This window comes from Lycium barbarum, chromosome 12 (assembly GCF_019175385.1).
Source record: "Lycium barbarum isolate Lr01 chromosome 12, ASM1917538v2, whole genome shotgun sequence".
NCBI lineage: Eukaryota > Viridiplantae > Streptophyta > Magnoliopsida > Solanales > Solanaceae > Lycium > Lycium barbarum.
This window is the reverse complement of record NC_083348.1, coordinates 90,841,918-90,864,433: the sequence shown is the minus strand read 5'-3', so window position 1 is coordinate 90,864,433 and position 22,516 is coordinate 90,841,918. Positions and strand designations below refer to the sequence as shown.

At 37.2% G+C, this 22,516-nt stretch overlaps 2 protein-coding genes across 3 annotated transcripts; both read left to right on the top strand.

The window, feature by feature from the left end:
* Positions 1-246: 246 nt before the first annotated feature.
* On the top strand, positions 247-17,272 carry LOC132625128 (alpha-mannosidase-like). Of its 2 annotated transcripts, none has more exons than XM_060339940.1 (29): positions 247-652; positions 735-818; positions 1,212-1,300; positions 1,385-1,559; positions 7,379-7,498; positions 7,584-7,667; positions 7,759-7,830; positions 7,938-8,051; positions 8,325-8,425; positions 8,509-8,602; positions 9,191-9,358; positions 9,472-9,558; positions 9,844-9,909; positions 10,026-10,082; positions 10,667-10,886; positions 11,031-11,167; positions 11,323-11,382; positions 11,479-11,538; positions 12,223-12,297; positions 12,426-12,473; positions 12,555-12,674; positions 13,065-13,130; positions 13,674-13,786; positions 13,893-13,977; positions 14,118-14,228; positions 14,362-14,457; positions 14,543-14,590; positions 15,460-15,528; positions 16,857-17,272. In XM_060339940.1, exons 1-29 carry the CDS (start codon positions 443-445, stop codon positions 17,043-17,045), a joined length of 3,018 nt encoding a protein of 1,005 aa, XP_060195923.1. In that variant the 5' UTR covers positions 247-442; the 3' UTR covers positions 17,046-17,272. The 2 variants fall into 2 exon arrangements, with proteins under 2 accessions (XP_060195923.1, XP_060195924.1); XM_060339941.1 differs by having other exon boundaries at positions 250-652; positions 12,226-12,297.
* Positions 17,273-17,419: 147 nt separating this feature from the next.
* LOC132625129 (protein EARLY-RESPONSIVE TO DEHYDRATION 7, chloroplastic-like) lies at positions 17,420-21,147 on the top strand. Its single transcript, XM_060339942.1, has 4 exons — positions 17,420-18,830; positions 19,463-19,629; positions 20,243-20,327; positions 20,560-21,147. The coding sequence occupies exons 1-4, from the start codon at positions 17,779-17,781 to the stop codon at positions 20,747-20,749; spliced, it is 1,494 nt and encodes a 497-aa protein (XP_060195925.1). The 5' UTR covers positions 17,420-17,778; the 3' UTR covers positions 20,750-21,147.
* Positions 21,148-22,516: the final 1,369 nt, after the last annotated feature.

Below are 22,516 nucleotides of genomic sequence, written 5' to 3'. Positions count from 1 at the left end.
TTCTTGCTTTGAGCTTTGACAGAGTTTTTTTTTCCCATTCCTAATTAATTTACTTTACGTGCTACAGACCATGTTGTCCTAGTGTTGATCTCCTTCGCTAGCCCATAAAATTCATACCTATTTATTCACGCTACCAATAGTATTTACTAGTACTCAACCTTTTCGTCTCTGTTATTATTTTTTTTTTAAATGGGAATTAGACAAGAATCAAACAGGAATTATTAATAAAACATACATACAACTTGCACATGAAATCCAATATACCCCAAATGTACTAGCAGGGCGGCTGGTACATGCCGTGGGAAAACTAATGCAGTTTTGTCAGATTTTACTTGACTTCTTACGTTGACTATACTTTGAGAAATTTTAAGTCTTCTTTCTATAGTTATAAAAATAAACTGGTTTATCATAATTTTAAGAGAAACAATAGTTTTGATTCACAATGGGAACTTCAGTTGCTATAGCTTCATTTCTTCTGTTCATTTTGTATATTCTATGTGCTAATGGTGTAAATGGGTACCTAAAGTACAATACTGGAGGTGGTATTGTTGAAGGCAAATTGAATGTTCATTTGGTTGCTCATTCACATGATGATGTTGGCTGGTTAAAGACTGTTGATCAGTACTATGTTGGATCAAATAATAGCATTCAGGTCATACATCTTATGTGGAAATTGGAAACTATGTTTAATTGTTCATGTTTAGCTGCTAATAAAAATGATTGATGTGTTTCAGGGTGCCTGTGTTGAAAATGTGCTGGACTCTGTTGTTATGTCATTGCGACGTGATCCGAATAGGAAGTTTATCTTTGCTGAAATGGTAAAGCTGTTCTATTTTCATTTCTTTATTGATATCAGATGTCTCACTAGAAGAAACAATTGTGTTCTCTTAATTTTCTATGCATATGCAACTTTTTTATTTTTTGTGCATAAGCAACTTGTTTGGTATTGAGGCCAGTGGCGGATTCAGGATTTTCATTCAGGGTGTTCAGAAAAAAGAAGAACCTAATATAATTTATTCAGGGTGTTCAAAAGTTAATGTATGAACATAAATACAGAAAATTTACCCTATATATACACTGTTGTCCAGGGTGTTCACCCTGGACAACATGTGGATCCGCCCCTGAATTTGAGGCGTAGTTGTTGTGGTTGTTGTAAGCAACAAAAGATGCACCATTTTTTATTAGGTATTTTTCTGTTAATCCTACTGTAGGCATTTTTCCATCGGTGGTGGATAAGGCAAACTCCAGACATTCAAGAAGAAGTGAGAAACCTTGTGGCTTCTGGTCAGCTGGAATTCGTGTATGTTAACTCACTTGCAAGAAACTTTTAATTTTTTTACTCTTCTTGGGTGATTTTTGATTGAAAAAACGACTTCTGGAACAGAAATGGTGGTTGGTGCATGCACGATGAAGCGACTTGCCATTACATAGATATGATTGATCAGACAACACTAGGCCATCAACTGATAAAGGATGAATTCAATATCACTCCTCGTGCAGGATGGCAGATCGATCCATTTGGACACTCGGCCGTGCAAGCTTATCTTCTTGGGGATGAGGTATTTAAGCTTCTCAGTTGTTGGAGAGGATACGTGTAGAGTTTAAGTTCTATGCACCGATGATATTTACACAATTAGTCACTTATAAGGTAGTTAATGTAAATATGTATTATAATAATTACTCCATCCGGTTCAAAATATTTGATGTTTTAACTTCTAAAAGTTGGTCCAAAATAATTGATGTTTTACAAAACCAAGAAGGTTTTTAATTCTTTATTATAAATTTTTCCTTGACACATTCCTAATTCCTATGGTAATTATTGTTTACCCCGAATTTTGATAATCAATTAAATTTGTGAGTGGGTATAAGATATGTGGTTAAGTCTCAATCTACTTGATAAAAGAAAGATATAAATATAGATATGATATGAAGAGAGCAATGATAATCGGTGGTTTGCTATATACTTGTATGTTTACTAATGTATGAGTGTTACTTGATTGAAGAAATGTAAGAAATAAACACAACAAATGTGACCGAAATCAGATATTTGAGAGAGAGATTTTGTATATATATTGCTACTACAAAGTGTTCTTGATATGAGGAAGCCAACCCTTTAAGAGGAGGACAATGCCCCCTATTTATAGTAGTGCCCTATGGGCTTCATACAACATGAACAATAAAATAATGATAAAAAAGCTCTAAGTTGGATTAGGTTGGCCGTACGGTCTGACACCCGTACGATTGGCAGTTGAGCATGGCAGGACGCTATCGACGCGTGGAAACCGCGTAACGGATCTCTCGGATCAACGGCCATGACCAAAACGGACTAACGGCCAGGATCTCCCGGACTAACGGCCACGATCTCCCGGACTAACGGTCACGATCAATCGGACTAACGGCTACGATCAAACGGACCAACGGCCACGAACAAACGGACCAACGGCCACGATCAATTCGGACCAACGGCCACGATCAAACGGACCAACGGCCACGATCAATTCGGCTATGGAGAAATCGGACCAGATGATGATCTTCCCTTTTTTCCTTCGATCTCCGGTCTTACCGGTTCTAACATATGTTCGATTTTTACCGTATACAGATAGCCCCCACACTTTCCGAACCGTAGTTTTACGGAGTAACGGAAAGTGGATGAATCACGCCTTCATTTCATTCTTCCTCTATTTTATTTTCTTCACTTCACTTTATTCTCTCTTCATTTCGTCACCTCTAATCATCTTCCATCTCAAGTTTGTTGCTGATTTAACCGTTTATCCCCTTTGGTTCATCGCTTGTATTATGAACGGTGGAAGTCTCGGAGGATCACCATTGAGCAAGCCGGGCATGGTTTTGCGGATCTTCCGGCCCTGATACTTGAAGCTAAGAGGATCGAGGAAGAAGCTAAGAGAGCCCTCGAGACTGACTCTCACGACTCCGAGCGGACAATGTCCGAACACTCCGGATCCAGCCATACCGGATAGACCAGGGGCTGCACTTAGCCTTTTGTTTTTTGCTTTTGTAGGGGTTTCCGGTGTAAAGACCTTCGTATAAATGGAACACACATTTTTCTTGATTTTCTTTATTCTTTTGCTTGAATATCTGTTATGACCTTTGCCTGAGTTGTCGGTCCGATTTAAGGACAAGCAGACTCAGAGTCATTATTCCGCGCTGTGCCTGAATATCGACTTTTCTCTTCATTCGGTATGTTTTCTCCGGGAATTTGATGGAGTTTTTGCCCGTGGGACTTATCTTATGCTTTGTGAATTCAGACGTCTCTGAATCACGATAGGCATTTTTAGGGCCGGTATTTTTCGGCTATTTTTTAGGGCCGGTATTTTTCGGACACCTGAATCTCAGCCTTAGCTAAATTTCGATGTAACAGTCCCCGTTTGAGGGGTTAACGATTTTGGCTCGGTTCACTATGACCTTGTTGCCTTTGTCGAATTTCGACCGTAGTGCCCGGAATAGGGCATACGAATGAAGTAATGCCGAAATATGGCGATAATCATCGGGGTAGAGTATTTTGACAAGAATACATTAGAGATATCGTTATCCGAACTTTCGATGATTTTTGTATTGCAAGTATTTGTACAAGATACGAGAATTTTGTTTCTTTCTGCTTCTGCCGTAGCTAATACTGTTTGGACACGATTCATTCTGATCGTTTGGTCCTTTCATCGACACCGAATGCAGAAGGTCCGGTTTTGGTTTTGCCGTAGCAAATACTGAGTGGACACGATTCATTCTGATCGTTTGGTCCTTACACCGAAACCTAATGCAGAAGGTCCGGTCTTGATTTTGCCGTAGCAAATATTGAGAGGACACGATTCATTTTGATCGTTTGGTCCTTACATCGGGACCTGACATTTTTGGTCCGGTTTTGTTCGTTAGGGGTGGCCTCCGGTTTCGGCTAACAGGGGCAAACTCCGGAGTGGGTGTGATAGTCCCCGTTCGTTGGGTGCGACCCTGAGAATCCGGACGTTTGTCCTTTATCTTTGTCAAGTAACACGTTGTACTTGTTGCCTCATTAAAAACCTTGTCGGAAAACCCATTTTGGGACAAAAACGCACTAAGGAAAAGAGTGCAACACGTGTTTTCAGAATTAGGTTCTTTTCTTTGCCCGATACTCGGTCTCCTGCAAAAAAGGTCAAAAATAGAAAAGCATGGGGGGTTCATACCTCAGCAGTAGTATCTTTTCAGATGAGCCACATTCCAATTATTGCGCAACCGTTGCCCGTCCATGGACTCCAGCTGGTATGACCCTTTACCCGTTACCTCGGTTATCTTGTACGGTCCTTCCCAGTTCGGACCCAGTTTTCCTTCGTTAGGATTCTTGGTGTTCAAGGTAACTTTCCGAAGCACCAAGTTCCCAACTTAGAAATGTTGAAAATTGGCTCTCCGATTGTAGTACCTTTCCATTCTCTGCTTCTGGGCTGCAATACGGACCAACGCATTTTCGCGAAGTTCATCCGTGAGATCGAGTTTCACAGCCATGGCCTCCTTGTTTGACTCCTCAGTGGTATACCTGAACCGGGTACTCGGCCCGTTTATCACTCCCGCCCGGAGAAATGACTCGGGCCATCCCTTGATTTTTCCGACCTGAAGCTTGGTTTTCGAGAGTATGGCCGATACCTTTCCCTCGATGGTCCGGCCTCCGGTTCGTAATTCTTTCGTGATCTCTCCGAGCTTTTGTTCATTTTTACGGGCCCCGGGGGAAGCTCGAGTTGGTCATCCTCTATCCGAATTTTTGACTCGTATCGGTTATGGACATCCGCCCAGGTCACAGCCTCGTATTCCAGCAAGCTTTCCTTTAATTTGAACGAAGCCGTCGAGCTCCGAACATTGAGCCCCTTCGTGAAAGCTTGTGCGGCCCATTCCTCCGAAACCGGGGGGAGCTCCATTCGTTCCCTTTGGAACCGATTGACAAATTCACGCAATAACTCCTCGTCTCTTTGGGCTATACGAAAAATAGATGTCTTTCGAGCCTGCACCTTTTTGGCTCCGGCGTGTGCTTTTATGAAGGCATCGGCGAGCATTTCGAAAGAAGTGATTGAATGCTCGGGCAGATGATCGTACCAAGTCAATGCTCCTTTTGACAGAGTTTCCCCGAACTTTTTCAGCAACACGGATTCGATTTCATCCTCTTCCATATCATTGCCTTTTATAGCACAGGCGTATGAGGTCACGTGTTCGTGAGGGTCCGTTATGCCGTCATATTTTTGGATATCCGGCATTTTGAACCTCTTCGGGATCAATTTCGGAGCCGCACTCGGAGGAAAAGGCCTTTGGATGTACCTCTTTGAATCCGGCCCTTTCAAAATAGGCGGAGCCCCCGGGATTTGATCCACCCGAGAGTTGTATGTCTCCACCCTTTTTTCAGTCGAGTCTACCCGCTTCGCCAACGTTTCGAGCATTCTCAGAACCTCGGTGGATGAACCAGCTCCGGAGCCATTGCTTTCAACCATTCGTGCCTCATCTCTTCTGGGTTCAGCAACACCCTTCGCCTTTTCCGGGGTCGTTTTATCTCTTCCGTTTTGCCACTGGGCTATTGCGATTCCTTGTTCGGCAATCGCCGCTCTCTGTTCCTGCAACATTTCAAAAATTAAACGCAAGTCAATATTATCATTCGGGGTATCCGGTTCTTTCCGGACTTGTGTCCCGGACAAAGTAATTGAATTGTTAGTATTGAAAGGGTCAGTGGCCGGTTGGGCGGCATTCTCCCGGTCTACAGTGTTTTGTCGGTTGAGGCCCTCCCTCGAATTAACGGGGTTAGGATCAGCGGGGTTTGGCAATCCTCGTGACCCGCTGCCTTCATTTTCGGCCACGATCACGTTGTTGTTGACGTGACCAGATTGCCCACTGTTAGCCATTTGGTCCGTTTTTTCAGAGACGAACAGTAGATGTTTTTTATTTTGATGGGTAAGATAGAGATCAAGATCAAAGACCACTATTATCCTAGCCCCACGGTGGGCGCCAAACTGTTTACCCCGAATTTGGATAATCAATTAAATTTGTGAGTGGGTATAAGATATGTGGTTAAGTCTCAATCTACTTGATAAAAGAAAGATATAAATATAGATATGATATGAAGAGAGCAATGATAATCGGTGGTTTGCTATATACTTGTATGTTTACTAATGTATGAGTGTTACTTGATTGAAGAAATGTAAGAAATAAACACAACAAATGTGACCGAAATTAGATATTTGAGAGAGAGATTTTGTATATATATTGCTACTACAAAGTGTTCTTGATATGAGGAAGCCAACCCTTTAAGAGGAGGACAATGCCCCCTATTTATAGTAGTGCCCTATGGGCTTCATACAACATGAACAATAAAATAATGATAAAAAAGCTCTGAGTTGGATTAGGTTGGCCGTACGGTCTGACACCCGTACGATTGGCAGTTGAGCATGGCAAGACGCTATCGACGCGTGGCAACCGCGTAACGGATCTCCCGGATCAACGGCCATGACCAAAACGGACTAACGGCCAGGATCTCCCGGACTAACGGCCACGATCTTCCGGACTAACGGTCACGATCAATCGGACCAACGGCCACGATCAAACGGACCAACGGCCACGATCAATTTGGACCAACGGCCACGATCAAACGGACCAACGGCCACGATCAATTCGGCTATGGAGAAATCGGACCAGATGATGATCTTCCCTCTTTTCCTTCGATCTCCGGTCTTACCAGTTCTAACATATGTCCGATTTTTACCGTATACAATTATGTCAACCTAAAAAGAAAAGAAAACCATAATTAAGGGTATTTTAATCAAAACCCCTCTTAATTTTTACTCCCTCCGGCCCATAATAAGTGTCACCTTAGCCGAATTTTTTTGTCCCATAATAAGTGTCACCTTAGGAAATCAAAACATAAATTGACTAATTTTTTCCAATTCTACCCTTAGACAATAAAATAATATTTAAATGATGATTGGAAAAGCCACATAGTAACTTGGTATTGTTGGATTCCCAATATCAAAAAGTTTACTTTTTGTGCATGCTCTACTCAAAAGGTAAAAGTAATTTATTTTTATTATATAGGGGTAATTTGGTAAACTTTACATTGCATTATTGATTTCTTAATATGCGTGTCTTTGGTTAAGGTGACACTTATTATGGGACGGAGGGAGTAGTAATAAGTGAATTCCTTAATGCATGTGCCTAGCCTAAAACATCAAACTTGATAAAAATGGTAAGTAAATTGCTGTCACCTTTTAAACTGCACTACTAATAATCTAATGACTTTTATATTGTCAGTGTATATAACTTAAATTCTTACTGAAATTAATTATTTTGAAGTTTGGTCGTCCTAATCTGACTTTAAATATTGACCCCATCTTTCACTTCTCCCTGATAACTTTCATAGGTAGGATTTGATTCTGTTCATTTTGCGCGCATTGACTATCAAGACAGAGCAAAACGTACGGAGGATAAAGCTCTTGAGGTTATATGGCGTGGTTCAAGAACATTTGGTTCTTCCTCCCAGGTTCATGGAGCATTCTTAAGCTTTGTTGATTTATTTTATATCATTGCTCACTTGTGGTTAACACCATTTTATCGGTGCTTTGCAGATATTTACCAATGCATTTCCTGTACATTATGGTCCACCAAGTGGTTTCAGTTTTGAAGTGAATGATGATTTTGTTCCAGTCCAGGTTCTATCAGAAAGCAAAAATAGGTCTCTCTATGGTTTATTTTAGTATCAACGGAGAACTAATTTCATATATTTGGGTATATGAATTGCAGGACGATCCTCTTATCTTTGACTTCAATGTCGATATACGGGTTAATGACTTAATCAATGCCGCAGTCACTCAAGTACACTCTGAAATTGCATTTCCTTTCAGTTGTTCATAATTATTAATTCAGGAAATAGATATACATGTACATGCAATCAATGAAAAGCTGGATGCTGTGATATGCAGGCAAATGTAACACGTACCAATCACATTATGTGGACCATGGGAGATGACTTCAAATACCAATATGCTGAATCGTGGTTCAAAGAAATGGATAAATTAATTCACTATGTCAACAAGGTATTATAATCAGGCTCTCCAGAAAACTTAGATATTAAATTCCTTGACAGAAATCTATGAACATGTTCTTCAACTGTATGAGTGGTTACTTCAATATGTGTTCTCCTAAGTTATATTTCAAAAAGGATCTAATAACTTTATTCCGAAAGAGGAAATTTTTAATAAAACAGATATGAGTCTCTTTACTTATAAGAGATGCTGATGTTTTTACAGTTAAATATTTGCAAAATCATAGAGACTCACTTGCTTTCATTCCTTTTTTTTTTTTGACAGGATGGTCGAGTTAATGCATTGTACTCTACTCCGTCAATTTATGTAGATGCAAAACATGAAACAAATGAATCTTGGCCTCTAAAAACTGATGATTACTTTCCGTGAGCACTTGCTTGATATTCTATACCTTCTCAGGTATCTTGAATATTTGTTGAGTTCATCTAACACGTCTAACTAATTTCAGATATGCTGATAGCGAAAATGCGTATTGGACTGGTTTCTTTACCAGTCGACCAGCTTTAAAGCGATATGTTCGTATGCTAAGTGGATATTATCTGGTGAGTCCACTTAATTTATTATTCCTGGTTCCATGATTCCATATTACAACATCAACGTCAAAAGGAACCTGACTGTAGTAAAGAAATTGTGAAACTATGATCTCCAAGTTGCTTGTCTAGTTCTTGTGCTAATATTCACTAGTCTCTGTGAGAAGCTTAATAAGATATTCTTATTGTTGGAATGTGTGACCATCCGATCTAATAGTTTAAGCTGTTAGAGAGATCACACTTTGAATTACTTAATTATATTATGTTTCAATACACACACTGTAATTGGTGCATAGTTCTTAATCTTGCTAACATTGGAGTCTCTGTGGTCGTTACTTCACTTAATCTAGGATGACTTCATGCGAAATAACGTTACAACTGATCTGAACCAAAATAGGCTGCAAAGGGGGATGCATTACGGGCTAAACGGGTTCAACTAAACCCAAAATTTGTACACGAGACATAGATATCTATGTGGAGATTACTAAAAATTCCTCAAATATTAAAATTTGAATCCATATTTGCATAAGTATAATGGGTTCAATAGTGAGAATATAGGTTGAATACATCAAATTTAACCCTTAGGTTTTCCTTTGACAGGCTGCTCGCCAGCTTGAATTCTTAACTGGGAGGAAATCAAATGGCTTCAACACATTTAGCTTGGGAGATGCTCTAGGAATTACACAACACCATGATGCTGTGACTGGTACTGCTAAACAACATACAACTGATGACTATGCAAAACGCTTGGCTATTGGAGCTTCTGAAGTGGGCTCCTATTCTTAATTTGAAATTCAACTCTTTTGCCTGAACTTTATTTTTCATGCTATTGTTTAGGATGATTTTATATTTATAGTACTTTTCATATTCCTGATTTTCAGTCGGAAGCTGTCGTGAATTCTGCTCTATCATGCCTGGTTAATTCAACATCAGGTCCATGTTCTACCACTTCATCATCATTCAATCAGGTGCATTTTTTATTACTTGTGTGTCCCTTCAATTTTTTTTTTTAGCTTAAAAAACTACTAGTAATTGCTACTAAGTTTGTTAAAATTTGCAGAGCATTCACACATAGATAAATATTGAGTTTCAAAAGTTTCTGTTTGTATAGTTTTTCCTTTCTCAAATGACATGTTTGTTCTAAGTGGATATGCTGTGCCTTAATATCCCTAGAAGAAATGAGCTTCAAAGGAAGTTGGAAACTATGAGTTAACTGACATGTCCTTTTCCGTTTTCTTCCATGTCGTGAACAGTGTCAACTGCTGAATATAAGTTATTGTCCACCAACTGAAGAAGATATTACTGAGGGGAAGAATTTGGTATTTTTTCCTTCTTATCAACCGGCTTCACACCTTATGAGTGCGCCAAGGAAAAAAAATAAATCCTTATGAGTGTGCTGGAAACAATGTTTTTACACCAATACTCCCACTTTCAGGTCGTTGTGGCATACAATCCTCTTGGATGGAATCGAACTGACATCATCAAGATCCCGGTGAATGAATAATCCTTTCTATTTTTCTTTCCTTTGCTCATTTTATGACTACTAGGACCTGAATATTAGGAATATGGCTTTTTTTAATAAAATAGCTGGTGAGCAACTTAATGCTGTGGATATTCTTGATATACTGCAGTACGATGACCCTATATCCAAGCATCCTTTATAAGGTCTCCTATTCCATATATTTGTATTGCAATTTCCTTCTACTATCCTAAACGATGTCCATTTCAAGTAATCAAATATTCCTGACTTTTAGTTTTATCAGTATGTTTGCTGGTAACTTTCAAATCACTGTGGCTGCTGAATAACCAGTTGAAACTCACTAAACATTCTAATTTGTGAAAGAAGAATTACATATTGAGAAGTTATCTTGTTGGTTGGCTGTGTAATTAGATACAATTCAAGTCCAAGCTAATAATTAGAGCTGTCCATAACACCAGCTAATTTCAGTTTAAATGTCAGTCCTACAGCGCGGACAAATTATATACTGTTCCTCTACTCCTTTTTCTTTCTCTTATGCTTTTGTGAAGTGGCTTATTCATTTCTTGATGGGTATCCAATTGTATTTGCTTTAACAGGTCAACAGTGCTAATCTTATTGTAAAAGATTCCATGGGAAATCTGGTTGAGGCACAATTTATAGAGTTGGATAATATTACCAGCAACTTGAGAAAGTTTTATGTTAAGGCATATCTAGGAATATCACCCAAACAAGCTCCCAAATATTGGCTCTTCTTTCGAGTGTCTGTGCCACCTCTTGGCTGGAATACTTATTTTATATCTAAAGCATCGCAGAAGGGTAACACGAAATGTTCTTTCTCCATGTCTTTTTTCATCACTAATGTGCTGTATCAATGACTCAAAGATCAGAAGGCATTGCCTGTTTTCAAAAAGTAAAATGATCACAACTTCATCTGCTTCAATGTCTGCTGAATTTATACAGGGAGCTCCACTGGCTATGTTACAAAGATGTTTCTTTTTCCGCTGAACGAGACTGTTGAAATTGGACCAGGGAACTTGAAGGCGTCCTTTTCCTCGAATACCGGTCAACTTAAACATCTATATAATTCTAAAACGGGGGTAAGTTCTTAGTTATGTCAGAATCTCAACATGGCAACATATTGAATGCATTATGTTGGTGTTACGATCTTACTGAAGGAAACAGATAGCAGTCCGTCAAGTGGTAGTCTACATATATATGCATAAATTCTAAAGGATTATTTTACTATTATTAGGTTGATATACCTGTACAACAAAGCTATCTTTGGTATGGATCAAGTTTGACCGCTGATCAGGTACTTGATGATGTTCTTCTAGGTATAGTTAAATGTTAGGGCGCATTAATAAGGGGACACAGTAAGTTTTGATGTTAATTGTATTACCCATTGCAGGATTCTGGTGCCTACATTTTCAGACCTGATGGATCACCGCCAGTCATAGTTGCAAAATCAGTGAGTTACCTTTTCTCCGTTTGATTCCTGTTATTCAACAACTAAAAATTATTAGAGCTATTGTGCTTCTACGTCTCTTCCTCAATAAATCAATAGATTTGATTAGCATCTCTTACACGCTATCTAGTTTTCTTCATAACAACAAACAACAACAACCCAGTGAAATCCCACAACGTGGGGTCTGGGGAGAGTAGAGTGTACGCAGACCTTACTCCTACCAAGGTAGGACGGCTGTTTCCGAAAGACCCTCGGCTCAATAAAAAGCATAAAAAGAGGTCAGATAAGGCTAAGAAATTCAAAGCGATATGGAAATGCAAATAACGAAAGCGACACAGATAAAATAGAATAATCAAAGTACAGGAAATAACAGATAATAGCAGAAATCAGAGCACAAGAAATTATACTGCGATAATGCGCCTACTAATAAGGAAGGATAACGAGACTATCTACTAGCCTTCTACCCTAATGTGGGTCCTCCAAACCCTCCTATCTAAGGTCGTGTCCTCGATAAGCTGTAACTGCGCCATGTCCTGTCTAATCACCTCTCCCCAATATTTCTTCGGCCTACCCCTACCTCTTTTGAAACCATCCATGGCCAACCTCTCACACCTCCGCACTGGGGCATCTGTGTCTCTCCTCTTCCCATGCCCAAACCATAATCGAAACTAATTTCCTATTTGTTAGCAGGTTCCAATAAAGGTTATGCGTGGACCCCTGGTTGATGAAATTCACCAGAAATTCAACTCATGGATATCTCAGGTGTGATGCATGGTTCCTTGACTAACTCACTCTTACTCAGCACCAAAACATTTGGATCTTTTCCCATTTATTGTTTTATAAACTGTATGCATCGGGTTCTATTATGTCTCAACATGTCAATGTTTCAGGTAGTTAGGATTTACAAAGATAAAGAACACGTTGAACTCGAATTCACTGTAAGTCAACTCTGCCCAGTGTCATTTCACATTGAAGGGTAGTCTAGAAACTGTATATCTGACATACCTCTTCAATTGAAGGTTGGTCCCATACCGACAGCAGATAGTGTTGGAAAGGAGGTCATTACCAAAATGACGGCAAATATGGCCACTAATAAAGTGTTGTACACTGACTCTAATGGGAGGGACTTTATTAAAAGAGTAAGTTTCACGTTACAGTTCTCTTTGGTTCCTCTTGCTATTACCCACAGGGAGTGCAGCAACCAAGATGCATATTATCATATATGCTGTGATTATCCACATCTTGAAATAAATTTTCCAGAGTTTTATTCCCATTTATTCAATCTGAAATGGAATTCTTTGATGTTGGCTTTCTAGTTGCCACGCTTTTCTATCTGTTCTATTGCCTCAATATGCGTGTTGCATGTATGAACATCTATTTATTTTGGCAATTTATGAACTAGGAAAGCCGTCATCAGGATTTCAATCCTATATCTTAAGCTTAATACTGGTTTCATCTTTTATACACTTGATCTTAACTTTTCTGTTTGCTTTAAAGCTAATTTGCATGATAATTTTTTTGCTTATCAGGTTAGAGATCACAGAGCTGATTGGCACCTCCAAGTCACTCAACCTGTTGCAGGGAACTATTATCCAGTAAAGTCCCAACACAGACTTTCTTGACTTGAAATTGCAATTTTGTGATCGAACTCGGTGAAGTCTTATATGAAATTTTGTTGAATATCATTTGCGATGGACTTAGTTTAACTCAATGTGACTAACATGTGTTGAGATTGAAAATGATGCATTGGGATCTAGTCCACAGTAACGGTTTGAAATCATCTGTTGCTTCTATATTTTCTCCTTTGTTCTTTTGGTTGAGAATTGAAAAGGCATCACCTTAATTGGAACATATGACCAGAATGTGCTTAAATAATGTTAGAGTTAGCATATATTTCTTTACTGTGAAAACAAAGCCTAAGTTTGCTCTCAGTTAATTTGTGTATTTTTTTGTATATAAATTGTGTGCGCCAAAAGTTTTCTAGATGTGAATGAAATGGTCTAGTCAGGCGCATTTTCCTTCAGAAACCAATACATTAGTCTTCTTTAAGCTGGTTGCACATTTTTTGGGACTATTGAAAGTTCTCGCCTATTGTTACTTTTCTTCTCAGAAGTTGTTTATTTATTTTCATTTTTCAGGTGAATCTTGGAATGTACATAACAGATAACAAATCAGAATTGTCTGTTTTGGTGGATCGTGCAACAGGTGGAGCCAGCATTAAAGATGGAGAAATAGAACTCATGCTGCATAGGTTCAATAGCATTTAAGTTTTTTTTTTTTTTTTATATGTTCATAAAGATATTTTGCTTAATCTAATAATTGGCCATACAAAGGTAATGGATTTTATTTTTAACCAGGCGCTTGATCTATGATGATGATAGAGGAGTGGGTGAAGCCCTTGATGAGACTGTTTGTGTGGGGGATACATGTGAGGGACTCACGGTATGTTTCATATGGCAAAGAAGTCATAGACCTCTATAGCTTCTAATTAGGGAAATGTCCTTCAGAAATATAAAATGTAGCAATCCCTGACGACTTGAATGCTTCTTTTAAACTGATCTGTTCTCATATCACTTGGTCAGGTTCGAGGGAACTACTATCTGGGGATTCATAAAAATGGTGATGGTTCACGATGGCGCAGAACAACTGGCCAAGAAATTTATTCACCTCTTGTTTTAGCTTTTGGGCATGAGGTAATTTCAACACAATACGAAGAGGAAAAAAATACTGTAGGCCCTTTCCACATTATTATATTCCTTGAATTTAAATGATCAATGTAACAATATTACTGCTTGATATTGGGAAATTTTATACTTGATTTTGCAGAATCAGGAAGAATGGAAAGCTTCTCATTTAACCAAAGCCACCATCATGAATCCCAACTATAGTTTACCTCCTAATGTTGCACTGATTACTCTCCAGGTTATTGTATAGATCATGCAGTGATTAGAATGATCCCTTTACTTCAATGAATTAATGTAGTCACTTCTGGTTTTTCTATCTCTAGGAGTTGGATAATGGAGGTGTACTTCTCCGTTTGGCTCATCTGTATGAGGTAAAAATAAACTAAGCTGTTCTGGATAGATATGAGCATACAAATTGCGGATGAATTGGAAGTTGATGAAAGTCCTATCTCATTTCCTTGTTTCAGCTTTACTTTCACAATAGAACAGCAACCCTACTTTTTTTTTTTTTTTTTTTTAACTGCTTGTATTTAGTTGAATTCTGAAGCAGAAACTGTAAAATTAAGTAGGCGTTTGGCCATCAATTTTCAAATCATGGTTTCAACCAACGTTTGAACGTGCGTTTTCAGTCATGATTTCAAATCCTAAATCATCCAAAAAGCATGGTTTGGGTTTTGAAACCATGATTTCAACTTTTTTAAATACAAAATTTAACCCATAAGTTTATATTTTGTAAAAAAAAATCCATAAGTTGATAAATATTTTTAACAATTACCCCATCAATCATTTACCAATCCCATTAACTTCCACCAACTTTTATTTATGTCTATCAACCTTTAATTTATGTGGGAAGATTATATTAAAGAGTAGTTACATTCCTGTTCATGTTAAATTTTCGTTTTTATTGAAGTAAAATTTGATTAATTGATGTTGCATTTTTTAGAAAAGCCTTCTAGTAGTGTACTAATTTTGTTATAAATTATGATTTGCTCATTTGGTAAGATTGTTTAAGAATTGAGAATGTTTTGATAGTTTTCACAATTTGTGAGGTTTTTATGTCTATAAGAAAAAATACAGCTTAAAATATTTAAATTATATGTCCAAACATGATTTGAAATCATGTTCAAACGGGACCTGAGTGTGACACGTGACAACATTATCGGTTGGACCTACGCTTGTGCCTTGTTAACTGATATCACTACTAACCCTTGTGCTTTTTATGTGTTGTGGATGTGGATAGGCCGGTGAAGATGTTGATTATTCGACGATTACCAAGGTTCAACTGAAGGAGATGTTTGCTGGAAAAAGGGTATGTCTGCGTTTTCTACTTATTACATACACCCTTTGTTTCAATTTGTTTGAACCTATTTCCTTTTTAGTCCGTATCAAAATAAATAACCTCTTTCCTAATTTGAAAACAAATTCACTTTATGAATGATTTACAGTCACAAATTTTCAAGGCTTATTTTGAACCATAAGTTTTAAAAGTCTTTCCTCTTTCTTAAATATCGTGCCCAGTTAAATGAGTTCACATAAATTGAAACAGAGAGATTATTAAATATGCTCCTGTAAGCTGATTTCCATATTAGATAATTCCTAACCTGGACAGTCTCTGCTCATCTTGTTAGACGGTAGAAAATGATTTTCTTTCTCTTAAGACTTTTTGCACATAAAGTTTCTAGGGATAAGGCACCGTCACTCCCTGAACTTTGACCAAAATTGCTACGACACATTTTAGTTTTTCAGGAGTGAACTTTTTAAAAATGAAATAATTATCACTCTAAATGCTGACGTGACAACGAGAGTATATTTCACTCTCTTTGAGAGAGTGAGAAACATAAAAACCTGACACGTGTCATTTTTTAATTGGGCACTTCATATTTAATTACACCTAATTAATTATCATTAAAACTTAAAAGTTTTTTTCTAAACTGATTTTTTTAAAATGTGGAAAACTTAATTTTCTTATTAAAAATTTGTATTTTCTTAAAATATGAAAAAAAAATTGTTTTCAAAAAATATGAAAAAATTGGTTTTTAGAAAATAAATATGAAAAGCTGATTTTTTTTCTATATATGAAAAAAAAATCTAATTTTCCAGATTTAGTTTTAAAAAAGGGGCTTTCCACATTTAAAAAAAAACTGTTAGTTTTTCCAAATTTTTATAAAATTTAGTTTTTTCACATTTTGACAAGAAAAAACACTTTTTCCAGATTTTATTTGAAAAATAAAAGTGTCCTAAAAAATTAAATCATGAAAATCTAGATTTTTAAAGACATTTGAAAAAAAAAATCCATTTTTCCATATTTTTAAAAAATCACTGTTTTCAGATTTTTTTTAAAAAACAACGGTTTTAAAAAAAAATTAAATTCTCATTTTTTTAGAAAATTGCCACGTAAGCAAAAAGAATTTAAAAAAATAAAAAATAAAGTAAATATATGCGAGAGTGTATGTCACTCTCTCATAAGAGAGTAGATATCAGCACTTAGGGTGATAATTATCCCGTTTTTAAAAAATTTAGGGGGTAATAGGACCCCTAAAAAGAGAAAGAGAGAAAGAGAAGGTGTGTCGTAGCAACTTCGATCGTAATAGTGTCTTATCCCAAGTTTCTAATAACACCTCTCTGCGCTGTATTCAGATAAAGGAAATCAAGGAAACAAGTTTATCGGCGAATCAAGGCAAGAATGAGATGAAGAAGATGAGTTGGAATATAGATCATGACAGTGGCAATGAGCCAGCACCAATTAGAGGGGGTCCAGTAGACACGTCTCATCTTGTAGTCGAGCTTGGTCCAATGGAGATACGTACTTTCGTTGTTAAATTTTGAAAAGAAAATTGCTTATTTTCTACACAGGAAGTTAAAAAGAACTGGTTCATGGAGCCAATAATAGTTCTTTTCAGTCGATTTCTTCAAAAAAGCATATCTGTATTCTGGAAAATAATTGGAGGAAACCATTTTCCTCTGCTATAGAATGTGATCAAATTGATCATATGCAAAACTTTGATATCCTCTTTATCAATTCTATATTGTTCTCTTCTGCCTGCTATTTATAACTTTATTTTCCAATAAGTAATACCCCTTTCTTTGCTAAAAAGATAATAAGTGAAGTTCATAATTTATCATGATATCCATATTAATTGGTGCATATTTTTAATGAATTTAAAAAATGATTTGAAATGAGTAATTAATATTATGAATAAAACAGGGAAAAAGAAATTGTCTTCTTTTGATATGCTAAAAGTGACAACTAAAAGTGAAAAATGTATCTAAAATACTGGACAAGCAAAAGTGAAGGGAGGGAGTAAAACCAAATGAAAAAACGATTTACTACTCTTTTTAATGGGATGTACAGGAAGGGACAAAAAAAGGAAAAGATTACTTTCGTCCTTTTTTCTTATAGATATCACTACTGTATAATGAAATATAAACATTCTTATGATTTTTTAAATATATTTCTAAAATTATGATCTAATATATAGTTCCTATCAAAATTAAAAAAGAAAAAAGAAAATCCAAATGGACTTGCGCGGGAACTTCCAGACAGTTATATCAGTTATTCATGAAAACAACCTTCCACGTGTCTCTCCATGTTTTGCCTCCTATTCCTCCAAAAAATCCAATCTTTCTTCTTCCTCTTCCTTCATCCTCAACAATTTTTCTCAGCTCTTCAATGGCTTCTCAGAACCCTAATCTCCAAAAAGCCCCATTTTATCCACATGTCATTCACAATGATCCAAATCTCCAATCAATCTCTGATTCTCGTCCCAATCTTTATCCAACCATAGACGAAAAGGACCTCACCGACGAAAAACTCATCCCTGACAATTACGAAATAATCCCTTCTGCCCCTCCTGAGTCTCACGAGGAAACCCTTCTCGTTATCCCTGGTGTCCTCATCCATTTGATCGATAAACATTACTCCGTTGAGCTAGCCACGGGTGATTTATCTCTGTTTCGTCTGTTGCAAGATAAGAATACCGTTGCTATTCTTGCTCGTGTGGGTGATGAGATCCAATGGCCGTTAACTAAGGATCTGACCGCGGTGAAATTGGATGATTCACATTATTTCTTCTCATTTCAAGCTTTGATAGAGGATCATTTGGATTCCAGTGATGACGAGAAAGAAAAGGGTAAAAAAAGGAAAGAAAAGGGTAAAAAGGAGAAAGAAAAGGGATCAATGGATGATACGTTGAATTATGGGTTGACGATTGCTTCAAAGGGTCAGGAGAAATTGTTGAAGGAGCTGGATGTTATTTTGAAAAGTTACAGCAGGTTTTCTGTTCAGAAGGTGGAGGAAAAGGCGGCATTGGCAATGGGAGGAACAGTGGCAAGGGAGTTGTCTCCAGAAGACTTGAAATCGGAGAAAAAGAAGGAGATATTGGAAGAGCGATGCGCTCAATACTGGACCACGTTAGCGCCCAATGTGGAGGAGTATAGTGGATTAGCTGCAAAATTAGTTGCTCAAGGATCAGGTCAGCTGATCAAGGGGATTTTGTGGTGTGGAGATGTGTCAGTAGAACGATTGAAGCGCGGAAATGATATTTTAAAGCAAAGGATGGCTACAGGGACAAAGGCCGAGATTAGTCCTGAGACATTGAAGAGGATAAAAAGGTATGATGACCTTTTAATAGTTGATGGTCATTTGCTTTGCTTCCTCCAAATCATCAAGGCTATGTTGACTCTTAGATTATCATCCATCCTTTGCTGTTATTGTTATTCAAGTTACCTTTTCTCTCTAGGAAGTTTGCTTATATATTTTTTGAAATCCATCAATTGAGCTGGGATTTTGAAGGAGTGCGATAACTAGTTAGCTACTAGGGCGCTTCTGGTGAAGTTTGTTAAACTGAGTACCATGTAAATACCATGATTCTTTCACATGTTATTCGAGTTAGGCATTGAACAATGGGTTGTACATTACTGAATGAACAAAAGAAAGGGAATTTTTTTGGTCACTAGCCAGAATACTATTACTACAAATGCTTGCAGTGTCTTTTGAGATACTGCAGATGAGATCCCTAATGAACTGTCTGACTATGAAAATTTGGATATAATTTTAACAGATTTTGCTACAAGTGGATTGGTATTGTTTTTCAGTTTGAAATTTTAATGAATCTTCCTCGTTGTCCATTTTCCTTACCTACATAATTTGGTTCACCTCAGTGTGATTAACTACTCATATACCTAGCCGTAAATCATCTAAGAGAAGAATAAACTGTCAACTCAAGTTGGGCTGTGTTTTCCAGGGTTAAGAGAGTAACAAAGATGACTGAGAAAGTAGCACTTGGAGTCCTTTCTGGAGTTCTCCAGGTTTCAGGATTCTTCACTAGTTCAGTTGTGAATTCCATAGCAGGAAAGAAGTTCTTCAAGATGCTGCCAGGGGAGATGGTCCTTGCTACTCTGGATGGATTTTGTAAGTCAAAACTCTTCCCCTTTTTTCTGACTGAGTTTGCACCCTTCTGGAGTCTCCGTCTATATGTTTTGCCGTTTAGTTATTCTTTCTTTTAAACTCAGATTCAGGACAGAATGAATTGAATTTAGACACATTCACAGACACAAGTATCTCTAGAAGTAATCATTTTATTCACACTGCCAATGATGGTTCTGTATGCTTCTAAATTTTAGTAGTTAGGACCACGAATGACGGTTATATGCAATGTTAGAAGGAGGAAACTATGCTGTATATATTGTTGCTATGAGGGAACATTTAAGTTATTTTTTATTGTTTAAAAACTCATCTTTTCTTCATTGGAAGTTGATTTTCCTGCATAAGGACTGTTGAAGAACAACTTTAACTTTGAGGATCTGTTTCTATTTTCTGAGTTCTGGAGAAGCGCGAAAAGTAATTCCTGATTTTAGATGGAGGTTCCTGCTTCCGACCACCCAGGCACAAAAGATGATATTTTAGTGCTTTTCACACTGCATTTTGGCATTTGCATTTACTAGAGCTAATCACAATCAGAATGCTGTCAACGTATATAATTGTCTTTCAACAAGAGCCTAACATTTGTCCTTATTTGTTATAGGCAGAATATGTGATGCTGTTGAAGTAGCTGGAAAGAATGTAATGTCCACATCATCCACCGTGACAACTGAACTAGTTCAGCAGAAGTAAAGCTCAGTCTGATGAATTCTCCTGGCTATATCCTTATTTATGAAGTCTAGTCTTACCATTGAAATACATTTCAACTTGTTTCCTCACGTGTCATCTCGTGAAAATTAACTTAAATATCTTAGACTCAACTAATTAAATGCGCACTACGTTAGTTAGGCAATACAATAAGATGAAGACATGCTGCTTAAATCTTTTGAAATTAACTCGGAAGTAATTTGGGTTTTATAGGTATGGAGATGAGGCAGCAAAAGTAGCAAGCGAAGGGCTTGATGCAGCAGGACATGCTGTTGGCACTGCCTGGACTGTGTTTAAGATCAGAAAGGCGCTTAACCCCAAAAGTTCCTTTAATCGCGCCACCCAACTAAAGTCTAGTGCTAAAGCTGCTACTGTAAAGAAGGCCAACAGCTCAAAGTACTGACCTTGTTTGACTTTTCACTGGTGAAGCTGTCAATAGACCCTTGTGGTCCGGCCCTTCCCCGGACCCCGCGCATAGCGGGAGCTTAGTGCACCGGGCTGCCCTTTTTTTTTTAGATTTGTCCGTTGTCATACATGTTGATATATGTTATTACATGTAAATGATAAGGATTTTAGTCTTTGTAGAAGATCAAATTTTCCACACCAATCCACCTCAATTTCAGTTTTTCACCCTCTCTCATTTTGTGTGTTTTCTTGGAAGAGGGAATATACACCAGCAAAAAATTCTTGTTCTGATAGTAGCTTTAATCATCGACTAAAAATACATGTAATCTGTAATTGACTGTATATTTGATCATGGATATAATGTTATTCTAACAGGGAAATCTCCCTGATTTTGTTCCTTTCTGTACAATTTTGTTACTGCTGCTGTTATTCAGATTTATCACCAGTGAGAATATTGTTCTGAAAGCAGGATACATTCATATGACGGTAACAGAATGCGGGCACTTGTGTAGTCTTTTGGTGATAGCTGGGAATGATAAGGATTAACAATAGCATTTGCCTTTTAGTAAGAATTAACAAGTTGTATGGGAAGTGACTTATGCCCACTAAAGGACATAAGTTGCTTGCACCCATTTGAAAAAAGCAAACAATTTAAGACAATCAAACGTTGAATAAATCAGAGAAGTTAATTGTAAATCATACCAAACACATCCTAAAAGAAGAACTGCTACAAATAATTTGAGTTATTTACATGGGAGATTTTTTCTATTTTCTAGCCGTCCAGTTTTATGTTGCACATTTAATTTGCTATGCCTAACTCGAGATTGTCTGGTGTTGATTTCATTAAGTGATATAAGCAAAACTACAACTTGATGTCAACAAGTTCTTGTTTGATTGATTTCTTAATTATTCACCATGCTTCTCATATTCAGGGGCTTAGGGGAATTTGAATATTTTGCACCATCACATAATGTTAAAACTACTTTACCGCGTTCTATCTCCAATTTAATTAGTATTAGCTTTAGTGCGATTTTGAAGATTTGTGGCTATCTAATGCCTATCTTGCTCGTAGTAAGATTACTTTTTATTAAAATAAAAGCACCTAAGAATATACAAACACAATTATACTTGTCCCTTAGTGTCTATTGCTTGTTAGCTTATCTGGATATCACAGTATGCCTGGATATTATGTCGCTCACTCTCCTTTTTGAAGGCTCATCAGTTTGGTAAACATCATTTTCTGTTTTGTGATTTAGGAACTTCTTGACATGTGGGTACGAAGATAATATGAAATTGCATGCTATAGTGGCCCATTTGATGTTATTTAATGGATTAAATCGTGCACATAATGTTCTTAGATAGTTTTAATTTCCACATTATCATTCGGATATGACAGTTTTATCTTTCGGTCGCAGATGACGAAAACCATGTAATTTTGTGTGGATTGTTGGAAACATGGCACTAGTTGATTTTTTACTGAGGAAACAAGTGATGTTAATCGGGTAAAAAGACGCATACTTTGATTAGGGTCCGGATCAGCAAATTCGGTCATTGTCTCCACTCCCTATCTTGTCAAAAATATTGGGGATAGCAAATGCAGGTGCGATATCATTTTTTTTGTTTTTGGGAAAATATTTGTTTTTTGAGAAAATAAATTATTATTTTTTGTGTTTGGTTGTCAGGATCAACTTTTTTCACTTGTGCACGAACACCATTTTCCTTCACAGTGCTCTCAATTTTTTAATATCATATTACTACTCCGATC